This window comes from Bidens hawaiensis, unplaced genomic scaffold (assembly GCF_021521415.1).
Source record: "Bidens hawaiensis isolate Kalapana, Puna unplaced genomic scaffold, B.hawaiensis_p1.1 tig00006484_1, whole genome shotgun sequence".
NCBI lineage: Eukaryota > Viridiplantae > Streptophyta > Magnoliopsida > Asterales > Asteraceae > Bidens > Bidens hawaiensis.
In genome coordinates, this window is record NW_027491435.1 from 529,493 (window position 1) to 546,477 (window position 16,985).

The 16,985-nt window shown below is 36.6% G+C and overlaps 2 protein-coding genes across 2 annotated transcripts in view; one reads left to right on the forward strand and one right to left on the reverse strand.

Annotated features, from left to right (window-relative positions):
- Nucleotides 1–16,985, forward strand: part of LOC143632600 (UDP-glucuronic acid decarboxylase 6-like) — a 128,611-nt gene that overhangs the window by 88,642 nt on the left and 22,984 nt on the right. The window lies entirely within an intron of this gene.
- Nucleotides 4,007–15,118, reverse strand: LOC143632576 (uncharacterized). The gene is made up of 6 exons (XM_077101060.1): nt 15,056–15,118; nt 14,788–14,963; nt 14,556–14,676; nt 4,519–4,698; nt 4,379–4,418; nt 4,007–4,251 (listed from the first exon to the last, which is right to left on the reverse strand). The coding sequence occupies exons 1-6, from the start codon at nt 15,116–15,118 to the stop codon at nt 4,007–4,009; spliced, it is 825 nt and encodes a 274-aa protein (XP_076957175.1).

Genomic DNA, 16,985 nt, shown 5'->3' on the forward strand with positions numbered 1-16,985 from the left:
AAATCGAATACTAATTGACTAACATATACATATACATATTGAGTAAGTAAATTAATAAATGATAACTAACTATTTAATCTTAAATTGAAACATAAAATATGCTTAAATATAAATTTACTTTTGAAAGTATTGATTTTAATGTTCAACATTCTAAACTAACATATAGAGATTCCGTTAATAAGTAAATTTTAAATAAAGCAATAAATCATAGGAATATTATGATTAGTTAACGTATGTATGTTAATAGTTGACAAAAATAGTGAATAAGTAAATTACATAGTGTCATGTATGATTAATACTCTTTGTTATGTAACATCAGTACTGCTGTAGTTAGTTACATATGTATTTAATTACATGTATATGTATAGAATTGTGAAAGACGGTATTAAAGTAACCTAATAATAATACCAAAAATTACATTTTGCATTCACCATCAAGATAAAACATACAAACTTAAGCATACCATATTTAATACATATGCTGTTAAACAGTCTAAGGTTATGTTATTACAAAAACATTGAAATCCATAAACAAAAGTTGAAATAAACGCAAAAGACGATAAAGAACCTACATAACACTCATGGATGCAAAATGATACGGATTGGCGTTATATCAATCAGTTGATTTCTAAAAGAGCTAGAGATTGTGTGTTTCAGTGGTACTCGAAAACACACTTACGTCCAATCTCAATACCATTGATGTGAGTAAAAACCTGCCAATCATGGACACGCAACCTGTATGCCCCTTGATTTAACTCCAACCGTCTCTCTGTAGGCACGTCTATACCATCGGGATGTATTAGCATCAACTGGGTTTCAACATCCAATCCATTGTCACGAGCAAACTGAGCGGGCAAACGCTAAAAATAAACGTGTTCGAAGTATTAAAATAAATCATAGTAATAAGCATCCGGATCCATAATAAATATTACTAAAGTTAAAAGGTTTTACAAGGTGATATAACTTACCAATCTATTAGCAACCACAATTTCTAGAAAGTTGTTTTGGTGATCATCAAACTCATCTTCATCCATGTCTTCAACATTTTCATCCTCAACTTGCACTTGTTCATCATTTTCTGAAAAAGTTATGTATATAGGATTATAATATTATTAATAATACATGTAATGTGTCAAAACAAAATAAAAAACATGTAAAAGGAAACCGTCATGTACGTCATCTCCGAAAAGTAACTGCATAAAATCGATATCCGTACTCAGTAGAGGACCATAATAGACCATAAATGGATCAAAGTTGATGCGTTCAATGCCGTTTATGTCATAAACATAAAGTCTGAATGAGCGATCATGAATATGTCTTAGAACAATGTGGTCATTGACCATAAGATTGACATGTTCATCAAGTTCAACCCAATCACCGCCAAGACCAACAGTTGGTGCACCGTTGTTCACCTTAACAATCGGTAAATCCCATGTGTCTCCATCAACGGTAATAATATCCGCAACTACTTCATCGGCATGATCTCGAAAGTAAGTAATGACTTGATCTGTCCTTAATGGCTAGTAAACATTGAAAATCAGTTTCCAAAATAATTTAATATCAACATATTAGGATGTAAGAAATATTGAAATGGAATAAAAAATATATATACAAGATAACTTAGAGTTAGAAATTTGACAGAAGCCTCGAAATTCTTTAAATCAGAAGTCGGATGATCAGGGATGCAAAAGAATATCCATTCACAATCGCTAACAAGTTCGAAAACAAAAACATCACCAAATATAAATTCATTTCTATGAAGAAAATGATTCCATCCTTCCGTTAAAACATATTGATTATTAATATAATCAATATCTATGACTTGGCCATTGTCGTTATTATGATACAATATAAAAAACCGATCCTCAGGTTCATTGTCAAATAAGTGTTGACACATCTGAGTGGGAAGAACCTGAATTTAAAATTATCGTTACTTGTAAAAGAAACGTCTATGGATAAAAATAAAATTAGTAAATGAACATATGTGAATCTAATTAGTAATAGATACCATTTGCATTAGTGAAGGATCATAAAATTTTATAACCGAAGGCACCTCCATTATGAATATCTGTTGATCAAAACATTGAGTACAAGTTGTTATAACATATACACAAACTTCAAATACATAAATCAATAAAACACATGTTATAAAATATTAAGTTAACACCAACTAAAAACCTCAGTAACACCTAGTTACGAACAATGTATTTCTATATCATAGTTTCATATATAGACATATAATCAGATAGATTAATGTGGCTAAAATATTATTTTACAAAATTTACCGTCAACCCTGAACGTATCCTTTAAAGTATAATATGTAATGAGATTCATAGACAGTCAATAATGGTTACAAATATATATATATATATATATATATATATATATATATATATATATATATATATATATATATATATATATATATATATATATATATTGTCTACTATTCACCAAAGAACATTATTTAACAGAAACATCAAAGTTAACTATCGATTGAATCAGAGGTAAGTAATGTCTCTATGATAAAATAAGAGGAGACTAACAAAATCGGTGAACATCAATCAAAGACGAAGCCATGAGTTTGGTGAAGAACATACCTGATCGTAATGGGTGTTAACTTCAGCGATGAAGAAGACGAAAGGGCTTTTGAAGTTTGAGGAGTTTATATTAGAATATATGTTTATTATTTTATTATAGTAAGATTATAATATTATTTTGTTAATTTTCTAGACTTTTATTTATAAGAAATTGTTTAATATGAATTACAAATATAGATTCTATATTTTCGTATACCATCTTATATTTTTTTTTTCAAATTACGTTTTTAAAATTAAATAGTTTGTTTTTATGAAACTATTAATATAATTGTCGGTATTGTTAGATGCTTGTTTACCGTTTAAAGTAATAACGGCTCAAAAATCTAAATGCTTCATATTTACAATCAAGCATATATGTTTGAATATTGATATTTGTACAAACTTTATTTTTTATAAAATTAACATTATTTAATAAACTTATACTTATATTAATGTTAATAAGTTTTAAAAAACATAAACAAATAAATAGTAGTATCTCGTACTTATACGTTCGTGTCGCGTATAAGTATTGTAATAAATATTCTTTGATTTAATTTCATTTCCTTTCTACTTATTTGGTAACTAATACATAGTGGTATGGGAAATATACATTTCCTTTTTATTTTTTTGTAACATGTACACTATATTATTAAAATTGTTTACCAAGTTTTGTAAAATTTTGGATTTTGTTATGTGTGGTTGTTAGATAATTATCAGTGGCTTTAATCATAAAGTGTAAAGTAGTATTTAATCGTATGAAGTTAAATACAGCTGATTATTTATGCTAATAAGATTATAATTCATGTTAAGTTATAATACATACATTAAATTTAAAAAGTTACAATTGCATGTTCAAGAGTGAAACTTGCATACCGAAATAAGTTTAGGAATTTAAGTTATGAATAGAGTACAACTATAAATCATATTAATTATTAAGATACCAAATATATGTGAAGAGATTTGTCATGATGATTGTCGTAGATGTAGATGTCCAAAATAGGTGTATCATTTTTCAAATTGCATGTTGGTAGTACCAATGTATGTAGTAATGCTAGTAGGATCAAAATGACAAAGATTCCCTAATTTAAAGTTTAATAAAAAATATGTTATTTTTAAACCAACATTATAAAGAATAAACATAGTAGTTGGTCTAAACTATAATCCAAGGAGAATATAGAATACAAAGGAAAACACAAAATCATTGATATCCATATGAAATTAATTGATAAAACAACACATAACATAAGGAAAACACAAATTCATTGATATCCATATGAAGTTCAAATATGACAAATAATACCAAACTCACAATGTCAAATAAAGTACAATAAACTCAAAAACATCCAAACTCAAAACCCCAAAAAAAAAAGAATCCATACATGCATGCAAAACGTTTAATTTATTACGAAAATTCCAAATCCTTCACTTTTATATCTTTTGCACTCCAACGATATCTCCCTCATCAACAATTTGTTGTTCGTCAACCTTCGTCTTGGTTGCAGACATACCAGTGTCATCATGAACATCGCAAGTGTCATCCAACTTGCGCTTGAGTTTTACATCAACGATAGGATTAGAATTAACCTTTTCGTCAAGCGATGCAAGACGATCAGGAATAACATCTTCTGAAATTGAAATAGGAGTAACTGTTTGGACGAAGGCGTACACATATCCTACATAAAAGTTTAGAAAAATTTTTTGAGTGTACACATTTATATAATATGAAATATTATATTTAGGGAAACGGATACTTATTCAATTATTATTTTTAATGTCTTACCTTTTCGGTTGACTTCAGGCCAGAGGTTGACCCAATTGTTAAAGACTGATTGTCGTTAGGCTGCACATGAAGTTAAAATTAATTAAATAATAATGTTTTAAATACACAAATGGATTATGTAGATTTTCATAATTTTAGAAATTGAATTAGGTCATAATACCTGACCTTGACCAAGCTGCTTATCAAGGTCATTAAGAACGTCCTCGTCGTCCGTTAACTTGATGACACCGTACACATCATATGAGTTTCTTATATTGTAGTCACTAACCTCTACAATGAAAGCAAACCTTTTTTCTAATATAATATTGTGTTCTTTCGGAAATGTGTGCATGGGATCAAGCTTCAAGAAAACAGTAGGAAATGTTTGTAAGTTGACATAATCAGAATTCATTTAAGGAATTAAAAAACAGTAACAAAAGGAAGGTAAGATATTATATTTAAATTAAGTTTGTGTTTACTGAAAGAATTGAGAATCATGTTTAATTGTCTATGATGTTTTTTAAAAATGAAACTGTAACATCCTAAAATTTTTATATGATAAATAAAAGAAAGTTATGTTTAGTAATTTCACGTTTTAGTTATTTAATGTCGAGAAAGGAACGGGTCATGGGCTTAGATTACGTAAGATGGGTTAAATGAGAATGGGCCTTGGGTCCGTGGGCTCGAGAGATATAAATACCCATCCCGAGCCCAAAATACCATTTCACTAACTTCCTTCCACTCCCACACCCAAACACTCTCAATTCTAGAGAGAGAAACTAGAGAGAGAAAGTTCTCAAATCACAAATCCGAGTCCACAATCTTGTTCCTGATCGTTTTTGGTAAGTCCCTCTCGAAAATCATCCGTTTTCATAACCATTTTCGGCCTCAAATCGAGCAAAAACTCCCATTTTCGTAACTTGAGTTTTCGGGTCAAAAACCGTCTTGTTTTGGTGTCAAAATGCAGGTCTTTGTGTTTAAAATCACTAGGAATTGATAGCCCTTTCAATCCCGAACATTTCCATGTCAAAAACTTCGATTTTGGGTCAAAAATCTGGAAAATCTGGAAAACCCGTAGGTTTCTCCGTCGCCCAGCTTGAAGGCGTCGAATCAGACTTATTCGATCGAATGAGTCAACCGAATCAGTCCATTCGATCGAATAGGGAAGCAACCGAACGGTCTCCATCTTATTCGACCGAATGAGCTTCATATCCGACCGAACGAGTTCCTATTCGATCGAACAAGTGCCATGTCCGACCGAACGAGTTTTCCCAACTGGTTCGATCGAGTGTGTGTCTAGTTCGATCGAGTGTGCCTCAGATTCGATCGAATATGTCCCTATTCGACCGAATCAAGCCAGAACCAAGCCGAACGAGTTTTCCCAACTGGTTCGATCGAGTGTGTGTCTAGTTCGATCGAGTGTGTCTCAGATTCGATCGAATATGTCCCTATTCGATCGAATCAAGCCAGAACCAAGTTGTTTCCAAGATTCGCCTGAAGTGAAGTTCGTTTATGAAATAAATTAAAAACCTAATGGAAAATGTGTTAAGGCGGTTATCGAAAATGAGTAGTGGTAATAGTAGTAGTAGTAATTGATATGTGTAAATATTATACAGTTAGCCGAGCCCAGTTAAAGAAAGGAATTACAATCAACGGCGAGCGTAACAGGATCCAGGTGAGTTTCTAGCCCCATTCCTTGTTATGTTTTCGGGGCTGTGTGCATACTTGATGTGTTGTTAATACATTTATCCAAAGTGATAAGTGTATGCCATAGGTGATATATGTGATATGTATGAATGATTGCTTGATGGTTCGTGAACGATCTTCGGATATTGCACGTACTGTCAGGTTGTAACGTTATAAATATGGCAAGTATGATATGTATGTTTATGTGTATGAACGTAAGAAAGTTAATAAAAGAAGGAAATGACGGTTGTATGGTTGTATGGTTACGAAAGGGGTACCGAGCCCTAATAATACTCGAGGTATGATGTATGGTTGTATGGTAACGAAGAGGGAATCGAACCCTACTAATATTCGAAAACATGGGACCAGACCCTAATAATATCTGTGATGTTAGGGACCAGACCCTAATAATATCTGTGATGTTAGGGACCAGACCCTCATAATATCTGTGATGATAGGGACCAGACCCTTATAATATCTGTGATGTTAGGGACCAGACCCTTATAATATCTGTGATGTTAGGGACCAGACCCTTATAATATCTGTGATGTTAGGGACCAGACCCTTATAATATCTGTGAGGTTATAGGGCGAAAGGCTCTTTAAAACGTATGATTATGAATGTAAAGAAAGTATGTAAGTAAGAAAGAAAGTATGTAAGTAAGAAAGAAAGTATGTAAGTAAGAATGAAGGTATGAGTACTTATGTGTGTATGAAAGAAAGTTATGAGGTTAAGTACGTATGTATGTAACAAGGTATTGTATGGTAGTGTATGATTAACTAGAACTCACTCAGCGTAGCTGACTTTTAGTATGCACGCAGGTGAGTAGGATGAGACAGCTGGCTTGAGTGGAGGACACATGGCAGAAGACTAAAGCCTGGCATCCGAAGATCCGATATGTTTTATAAGTTACGTTTTGATTTTGAAAGACAAGAGGAATGTTTAAAGACATGATTATGAATTGATATGTAATGTTTTATGAAAGTTTTATATTCCGCGTAAAGTTTTTAATTAACTCTGATATTTAGAACTGTGTTTATGAGTAAATCCAACACGAAAGTAGGGTTACCGGTAACGGGGCCTTACAAGTTGGTATCAGAGCAAAGTTCGAGAGATTTAAGCATCCTACATGCTTAGACTCGAACAGAGTATGAGATTTAAGTAAGAAAGGAAAGAAGATGCCAGTCCAAGAATGCCATGTGTCGCTCAAGCAAGATCAGTGAAGGTAAGGTGTATGATTAAATGATATATATTAATGAGAAAGGAAAGATATGTGAACGTCAGGGATAGGAATAATTGATTGTTTGATTTGACAAACTGCTTAAGTAGAACCAGCACAAATAGACTCATAAAGGGAAGTGTATAGGACACGGAAAGTAACGTGATCAGCTAATCACAACTGGCCACTGTTATTACCTGTTAGCCTTACTATCCTTGTACTAAATAGTTCCTTGAGTGATGATGTTTGTGTTTTCTCATATAGGATACTGATGGCTGGAGCTGGAGAATTTATTGAAACTGGGGGTCGCACTGGGCGTCGTGGCAGGCCTCGTCTTGTCCGGCAACCCTCGGTAGAAGAAGCTTCCCACACCGAAGACGAAGGAAGCGCAGCTGGAGGAGACCAGAACAACAACGAGGAAGTTCAACTTAGCCCTGCAGTTCAAGCAGCCATTGTTCAGGCTGTAGTTGCTGCTGTGAAGAACCTGAATCCCGAAGGATCTGCTGGAAGCCGTGAACGAACTGCTGAAGGAGCGGGTGGTGATGGTAGAAGGGATGGGGAAGGTGAAAGAGGGGCCTCGAGTAGGGATAAGTCTGTGAAAGTCGATGATAGGAGAGGAGGACAAGGTGGGTGCAGCTATAAGTCCTTCAAAGGTTGTGACCCGCCTAAGCTGACTGGTTTAGGAGACGCAATCGCTACTCTCCAGTGGATAACCGCTTTGGACAAGGTTATCCGCATTAGCGAATGCCGTCCCGACCAAGCTGTGGGCTATGCTACTCAGTCATTCATAGATGAGGCTATGTTTTGGTGGGAGAGTGTGGAGCAGAGGAAGACCCGTGAAGAGATCAAAGGGATGAAGTGGGAAGATTTGAAAGAGTTGGTAATGAAGAAGTTCTGTGCAGATGCCGAGGTTGAAAGAACGGAGATGAAGTTCCAGAATTTAAAAGCCGGTATGATGACGCATCGTGAGTATACCACGGAGTTCAACCGACTATCTAGGTTGGTGCCTGACATGGTTGACACTGAGGTCAAGAGAATCAAGTGTTATGTGAGGGGGTTGCCACAAAAGGTCCGCATGTTAGTCAGGGCGATTCAACCTGCTACTTTTGATTCGGCTGTTGGACTCGCGGAAATGGTCTATGCTGACGTGGCCGCGGATGATAGGGTGGAAAGGGACAAAGAGAAAGAGAAGAAAGGGGTCACTCCTGCTAAACGACCCGGTACTCAGTTATGGAACTCCAGGGATAAGAAACAGAAAGTGTGGGAGAAGAGATCGTGTAAGACCTGCGGAAAGAGGCATGGTGGTGAGTGCAAGTGGGGTAAAAGTTCTAATGTTTGTCTCAAATGTGGAAAGGCTCATGGTGGAGAATGCAGAATGGGGTCGAATGCCTGTTATAAGTGTGGGAAGGTAGGGCATTATGCCAATGAGTGCAGTGCGAAGCCAGCATGTTACAAATGTGGCAAGACAGGCCATATGTCAAGGGAGTGCACTGAAGGTGTAGCTGGAGGTAGTGGAAAGAAGGATGCCGATCAAGCTAGGCCCAGAACTAGAGCCTACATGCTGACCCAGGAACAAGCCAGGCAGATTCCGGATGTCGTCACAGGTACGTTTCTAGTGAACGATGTTTCCGCTTCTGTATTATTTGATTCTGGTGCGAATAGAAGTTTTGTAGCTACGACGTTTAGTAAACTAGCTAAAATGAAAGGCTGCCGAGTGTCTGAAACTTTTGTAGTAGAAACCGCAAGTGACACTTCGGTGAAAATAACAAAAATGGTGAAGAATTGTAAGATAGAGTTAGAGGGACATGAGTTCCCTGTTACTTTGTATGTTATGGCCTTAGGAGGGTTCGATGTAGTCTTGGGTATGGTTTGGTTGTCTGAGTTTGAGGCTCAGATAGTATGTAAAAGTAAGATGATAAGGTTAAAGTCATTGGATGGTAGTGCGGTGACGGTTTATGGTGATAAGGAGAGTTATGGACTTAATGTCATTTCGATGATAAAAGCCGAGGGTTTGTTAAGGCGAGGGTGCGGTGCCTACCTGGCGTATGTTGTCAACGCTACGGCCGAGACGAAAGAAATGAAGGATGTTCCTATTGTGCGCGACTACCCAGAAGTATTCCCTGAGGATCTTCCGGGGCTGCCACCGGAGCGGGAAATAGAATTTCAGATAGATTTAATACCAGGAGCCCAGCCCGTCGCGAAAGCGCCTTACCGTCTAGCACCGTCCGAGATGAAGGAATTAATGTCCCAACTGCAAGAACTCCTCGACAAGGGTTTTATCAGACCGAGTGTTTCTCCATGGGGCGCACCGGTTTTGTTTGTGAAGAAAAAGGATGGAAGTATGAGAATGTGCATAGACTATCGTGAGTTGAATAAGCTTACGGTAAAGAATAGATACCCCTTGCCTAGGATTGACGATCTGTTTGACCAACTGCAAGGTTCGAGTTGGTTCTCACGAATAGATCTCAGATCAGGCTACCATCAGCTGAAGGTGAAAGAGGTAGACATCCCTAAAACAGCGTTCCGAACGCGGTATGGACACTACGAGTTCCTTGTAATGTCATTCGGTCTAACAAATGCTCCTGCAGCATTTATGGACATGATGAATAGGGTGTGTCGACCGATGTTGGATAAGTCGGTTATCGTCTTCATCGATGACATATTGATTTATTCAAAGAGTGAGTCTGACCATGCCGAGCATCTGAGAGAGGTATTGGAAGTTCTGAAGAAAGAAAGGTTGTACGCCAAGTTTTCGAAGTGCGCGTTCTGGTTAAGAGAAGTGCAATTTTTAGGTCATGTGGTTAATCCGGAGGGGATTACCGTGGACCCAGCTAAGATTGAAGCGATAACGAATTGGAAGACTCCGCAGAATCCGACTGATATACGAAGCTTCCTAGGGTTAGCTGGCTACTATAGGAGATTCATCGAAGGTTTCTCCAAGATAGCCGCACCGCTGACCGGTATGACCCGAAAGTCGATAGTATTCAGTTGGGGAAAATTTCAAGAAGAAGCCTTTGAAGAGTTAAAGAGAAGACTCACGCAAGCTCCAATCCTTACTTTACCCGATGGTGATGAGGATTTTGTTGTTTGTGCTGATGCCTCGCATCAGGGGTTAGGTTGCGTGTTGATGCAACGAGGGAAGGTGATAGCCTACGCGTCTAGACAGTTGAAGGTCCATGAGAGTACTTATCCGACGCATGATTTGGAGTTAGCAGCTGTAGTGCATGCTCTTAAGATATGGAGGCATTATCTGTACGGCACTAAGTGTACTATCTATACCGATCATAAGAGTTTAAAGTACTTCTTCGAGCAGAAAGAACTGAACATGAGGCAGAGAAGATGGTTAGAATTGATAAAGGATTACGACTGTGAGATTAAGTATTACCCCGGTAAAGCTAACGTGGTCGCTGATGCGTTAAGTCGGAAGAATGAGGAAGTCCTTGCAACAGTTAAGTCATACAAGTTGATCATGAACCCGAGTCTTTTTGAAGAAATCATCAAGGTGCAGTCAGAAGTGTTAATAGATGAAGGGTTAGTAAAGAAGGAAAGGATTTATGGCCAGCAAGATGAGTTGATGGAAAACACTCATGGAGTTAAGACTAGGTTCGACCGTATGTGGATCCCACGCCATGGTGATCTTAGAAGTCGAATCTTAGATGAAGCTCATAAGTCAAGGTACTCAATCCATCCAGGAGCTACAAAGATGTACCAAGACTTGAAAAGAGATTACTGGTGGCTAGGATTGAAGAGCGATGTAGTGGATTATGTTGGTAAGTGCTTAACTTGCTTACAAGTCAAAGCCGAACACCAAAAGCCTTGTGGGAAGATGCAACCGCTAGAGATACCTGAGTGGAAATGGGAACACATCACCATGGATTTCATAACTAAGCTACCTCGTACAGCTAAGCAACATGATACCATCTGGGTGATTGTGGACCGTTTGACCAAGAGTGCTCACTTTCTGCCCATACGAGAGGCCATCTCGTCAGAAACGTTAGCAAGCTTGTTCATTAAAGAAATTGTAACCAAGCATGGAGTACCGTTATCGATCGTGTCTGATAGGGATACACGGTTTACTTCGAGGTTCTGGAAGAAATTTCATGAAGCTATGGGGACGAGGTTGAACATCAGTACGGCGTATCATCCTCAAACCGATGGACAGTCTGAAAGGACGATCCAAACCCTTGAGGATATGCTACGTGCTTGCGTTTTAGATTTTGGTGGAAGTTGGGATGATCATCTGCATCTGGCAGAGTTCTCCTATAACAACAGTTACCATTCGAGTATTGGTATGCCACCGTTTGAGATGCTGTACGGTAGACGATGTAGAACCCCGGTGTGTTGGGGTGAGATTGGTCAGAAGGAAATGGGAAGTATAGAAGTGGTTCAAGAAACGTCTTCAAAGTTCGATCAGATCAAAGCAAGAATGAAAGCCGCTCAAGACAGACAAAAGTCTTATGCGGATAAGCGGCGACGACCAATTGAGTTTAACGTTGGCGACTATGTGATGCTTAAGGTCTCGCCTTGGAAGGGGATTATCCGTTTTAGGAAAAGAGGAAAGTTGAGTCCGAGGTACATTGGACCGTTCAAGATTGTAAAACGTGTGGGTGAAGTAGCTTACAAACTGGATTTACCCGATGAGTTAGAAGGAATTCATTCAACCTTCCATGTTTCTCATCTGAGGAAGTGTCTAGCTGATGACACGTCTCACGTGCCCTAAATGGACATCGAGGTTGATGAACAATTGAACTACATCGAGCAACCGATAAAGATCGTTGATCGCAAGGAGAAGCAGCTTCGTCACAAGATTATACCCTTGGTCAAAGTGATATGGAAACACCGCAAGGGATCAGATGCTACTTGGGAAGTCGAGGATGAGATGCGCAAGTTTTACCCTAGTTTGTTTATGTAATAGTTAGGTTTCGGGGACGAAACCTCTTTAAGGGAGGAAGACTTGTAACATCCTAAAATTTTTATATGATAAATAAAAGAAAGTTATGTTTAGTAATTTCACGTTTTAGTTATTTAATGTCGAGAAAGGAACGGGTCATGGGCTTAGATTACGTAAGATGGGTTAAATGAGAATGGGCCTTGGGTCCGTGGGCTCGAGAGATATAAATACCCATCCCGAGCCCAAAATACCATTTCACTAACTTCCTTCCACTCCCACACCCAAACACTCTCAATTCTAGAGAGAGAAACTAGAGAGAGAAAGTTCTCAAATCACAAATCCGAGTCCACAATCTTGTTCCTGATCGTTTTTGGTAAGTCCCTCTCGAAAATCATCCGTTTTCATAACCATTTTCGGCCTCAAATCGAGCAAAAACTCCCATTTTCGTAACTTGAGTTTTCGGGTCAAAAACCGTCTTGTTTTGGTGTCAAAATGCAGGTCTTTGTGTTTAAAATCACTAGGAATTGATAGCCCTTTCAATCCCGAACATTTCCATGTCAAAAACTTCGATTTTGGGTCAAAAATCTGGAAAATCTGGAAAACCCGTAGGTTTCTCCGTCGCCCAGCTTGAAGGCGTCGAATCAGACTTATTCGATCGAATGAGTCAACCGAATCAGTCCATTCGATCGAATAGGGAAGCAACCGAACGGTCTCCATCTTATTCGACCGAATGAGCTTCATATCCGACCGAACGAGTTCCTATTCGATCGAACAAGTGCCATGTCCGACCGAACGAGTTTTCCCAACTGGTTCGATCGAGTGTGTGTCTAGTTCGATCGAGTGTGCCTCAGATTCGATCGAATATGTCCCTATTCGACCGAATCAAGCCAGAACCAAGCCGAACGAGTTTTCCCAACTGGTTCGATCGAGTGTGTGTCTAGTTCGATCGAGTGTGTCTCAGATTCGATCGAATATGTCCCTATTCGATCGAATCAAGCCAGAACCAAGTTGTTTCCAAGATTCGCCTGAAGTGAAGTTCGTTTATGAAATAAATTAAAAACCTAATGGAAAATGTGTTAAGGCGGTTATCGAAAATGAGTAGTGGTAATAGTAGTAGTAGTAATTGATATGTGTAAATATTATACAGTTAGCCGAGCCCAGTTAAAGAAAGGAATTACAATCAACGGCGAGCGTAACAGGATCCAGGTGAGTTTCTAGCCCCATTCCTTGTTATGTTTTCGGGGCTGTGTGCATACTTGATGTGTTGTTAATACATTTATCCAAAGTGATAAGTGTATGCCATAGGTGATATATGTGATATGTATGAATGATTGCTTGATGGTTCGTGAACGATCTTCGGATATTGCACGTACTGTCAGGTTGTAACGTTATAAATATGGCAAGTATGATATGTATGTTTATGTGTATGAACGTAAGAAAGTTAATAAAAGAAGGAAATGACGGTTGTATGGTTGTATGGTTACGAAAGGGGTACCGAGCCCTAATAATACTCGAGGTATGATGTATGGTTGTATGGTAACGAAGAGGGAATCGAACCCTACTAATATTCGAAAACATGGGACCAGACCCTAATAATATCTGTGATGTTAGGGACCAGACCCTAATAATATCTGTGATGTTAGGGACCAGACCCTCATAATATCTGTGATGATAGGGACCAGACCCTTATAATATCTGTGATGTTAGGGACCAGACCCTTATAATATCTGTGATGTTAGGGACCAGACCCTTATAATATCTGTGAGGTTATAGGGCGAAAGGCTCTTTAAAACGTATGATTATGAATGTAAAGAAAGTATGTAAGTAAGAAAGAAAGTATGTAAGTAAGAAAGAAAGTATGTAAGTAAGAATGAAGGTATGAGTACTTATGTGTGTATGAAAGAAAGTTATGAGGTTAAGTACGTATGTATGTAACAAGGTATTGTATGGTAGTGTATGATTAACTAGAACTCACTCAGCGTAGCTGACTTTTAGTATGCACGCAGGTGAGTAGGATGAGACAGCTGGCTTGAGTGGAGGACACATGGCAGAAGACTAAAGCCTGGCATCCGAAGATCCGATATGTTTTATAAGTTACGTTTTGATTTTGAAAGACAAGAGGAATGTTTAAAGACATGATTATGAATTGATATGTAATGTTTTATGAAAGTTTTATATTCCGCGTAAAGTTTTTAATTAACTCTGATATTTAGAACTGTGTTTATGAGTAAATCCAACACGAAAGTAGGGTTACCGGTAACGGGGCCTTACAGAAACACAAAAGCAATAAAATTAAGACAAAAGCAAAAAATTAAATGCAGGACTGTGTATATTACAGAATCAAAAGACACAAACGAAACAAAAGACATAAGCAAAATATTAAACTCAACTGTGTACTCAATTGTGTATATTATTATCATACCTCAACATCAGTGGTCACAAAATGATCTGAAGCCTTATTAAACAACTGTCTTGCATCATGATCAAGCAAAGTAAGCGAAACGACACCGGTGGTATCTTGGATACAAATAGGAATACGGAATCTGAAACATAATGAAGATTATTTCTAAAAGTTTATTAAAACAATGTATAACATTAATATTATTTAAGCAAAAAATATTAGTATAATATATTTTAAACGTATAAAATATTACCTTGGTCCAGCGTTTACCCCTTGAGAATTACAACTTGGACTCTTACACTCGTAAACCTTCACTCCAACAACAAAAACCTCAGAAACCTTATGACTACAACGTTTGCAACCGTTGTAGTACCAATCCTTGTTACCTACTATTGCCTTAACGGTACCAATTATGATGACGTTTTTAGCCTACAAACAAAAAATAAAGGAGGTTTTTGTAAAAATGATACTTAAGATGACTTTTTGTAGATAGAAATGGTTATATACCTCCAAAATGCTACAAAGATCACTAATTGAATAGAATTGATAGTTCTCAGAAACTCATCTTTAACAGTTAAGAGCATACACGAACCAACCGGTTTAGATATTTCGACATGGACTTGAGATGATATTTCAAGCAACCTATTATTAATTCAAAGTAACTCATAAGGTGTTTAACATAAATAATAATGTTTTGAAAGAATAAAATTACATTATAATTTTATGGTTATAAGAAGATACCTCTTCTTGTAATCAAGCACTTCATACAAGTAATCATTGATCAGCAACCTTGAAACAACATTACCATAAGAGTTGTTGACATATACATTTTCTGCCAAAATCATATTTAGATATGTTAGTTTTAAATTATTAAGTATAAAGAATTTAATGGGTAAAATATAAAAGATATAATTGTTAATACCTCCATAATACTTGACTCTTGCGAATTGGAGAACGATAATGAGATACTCCTCATCTGGGTTGTCAGCAACATATTTGGTAAGTTGCTTCAGATAGTCATCCCATAAAGTGAGATAAATCTTATTGCCACTGGCCGAGAAAATCATAAGTTAACACAACTGAATAATTTGATTATACATGATTATTTATATTATTAATAATACCTCAAGTCAGCAAACTCCATGGTTCTTCGATTATGATGTTGTGACTCTAGGAAGAATGAGTTCTTGTTGGTAAAAAAACCTGCTGACATGGCCGATTACATCTGTGATAAAATTCAAAAATAATGAAACATATATTAAACAGTCCTGTTATATGTAAGGATTGAATGTAAAGAATGTAAAAGTAAATTGTTAATAAAGAATCGAGATAACCTATTGTTCCGTTTTTAGGTATGTTCTTGGCTTTGATATCATCAAAGGTAGAAAACGGCAATCCATAAAGGTGACCTTTAAACTCATCGTTAATACAAAGACGAGTGAGAGAACGTCATAGAGTCCAAGATCTAGCCGCAAATACGATACATCAACACGAAATCGATACTTTAAATATATACTTTATTGATAGATATGGATGAATACATTAGAGAGAATAATAAGTTATGGAGATGATAACTTAGATCTATGTACAAGTTCTCTACTAAATTATGAGCATGAGCTCCCTATTTATAGGCTATTTTACAATACACATTAAATACGAAGACTAAACCGCCTATAACGGACACCGAAACCGTGCACTAACAACGAGTTTCTGATGTGAAATAGAGCTTGTGTGGGCTGTCAACATAACGGTATGTTGACCGATTTGCACCAAGTGAAGGTTTTTGAACAATCAGTGACTGATTCTCACCTAGCCAAACATTATGTTTCGGTATGCAAGCTTTCCTTACATATGCTTGCATCCTGTCACCATGTTACATTATTAATACGACTAACAATGTTTGTTATTAAATATATAAAATGAGGAAGAAATTTTTTTTACTAAAAACAGTTGTATTTCTATAGAATAATACCATATTATCTTGTAAAATCATTTCTATGGACCAATCCTCTCCGGTTTTATTGTTGTCCTTTAAACGCCATAGTCTGAGAATACGAACCTTCAGTACACAGTCGTTGTTGGAAACATCCAAATCCTTGAACATGGTAATGTTTGATGCTTCCATGTTGCTGTGTCAGAAAAAATAAGATTAAAGCAAAGATTAAAGATTCAATAACTCATATTTATAACTTGAAGAAAATTAAAAAACCATGAGAATGACACAAATATGAATGTTCAGTAAGGAAGTGAGAAATGTGAGATTTTCTTTATTCGGTTTTGTAGTATTTATCGATGAACATATTATGTTACAAAATTTGATGTTAGATTAAAAGGAAAGGTGTAAATATAGTAAATTTAGGGAATACAATTAGGGATTTCAAAAATGTAATTGATAATTGATATTTACTTAATTTGGTAGTAATAACCGAATGTAATTAGTGATTTATTAAT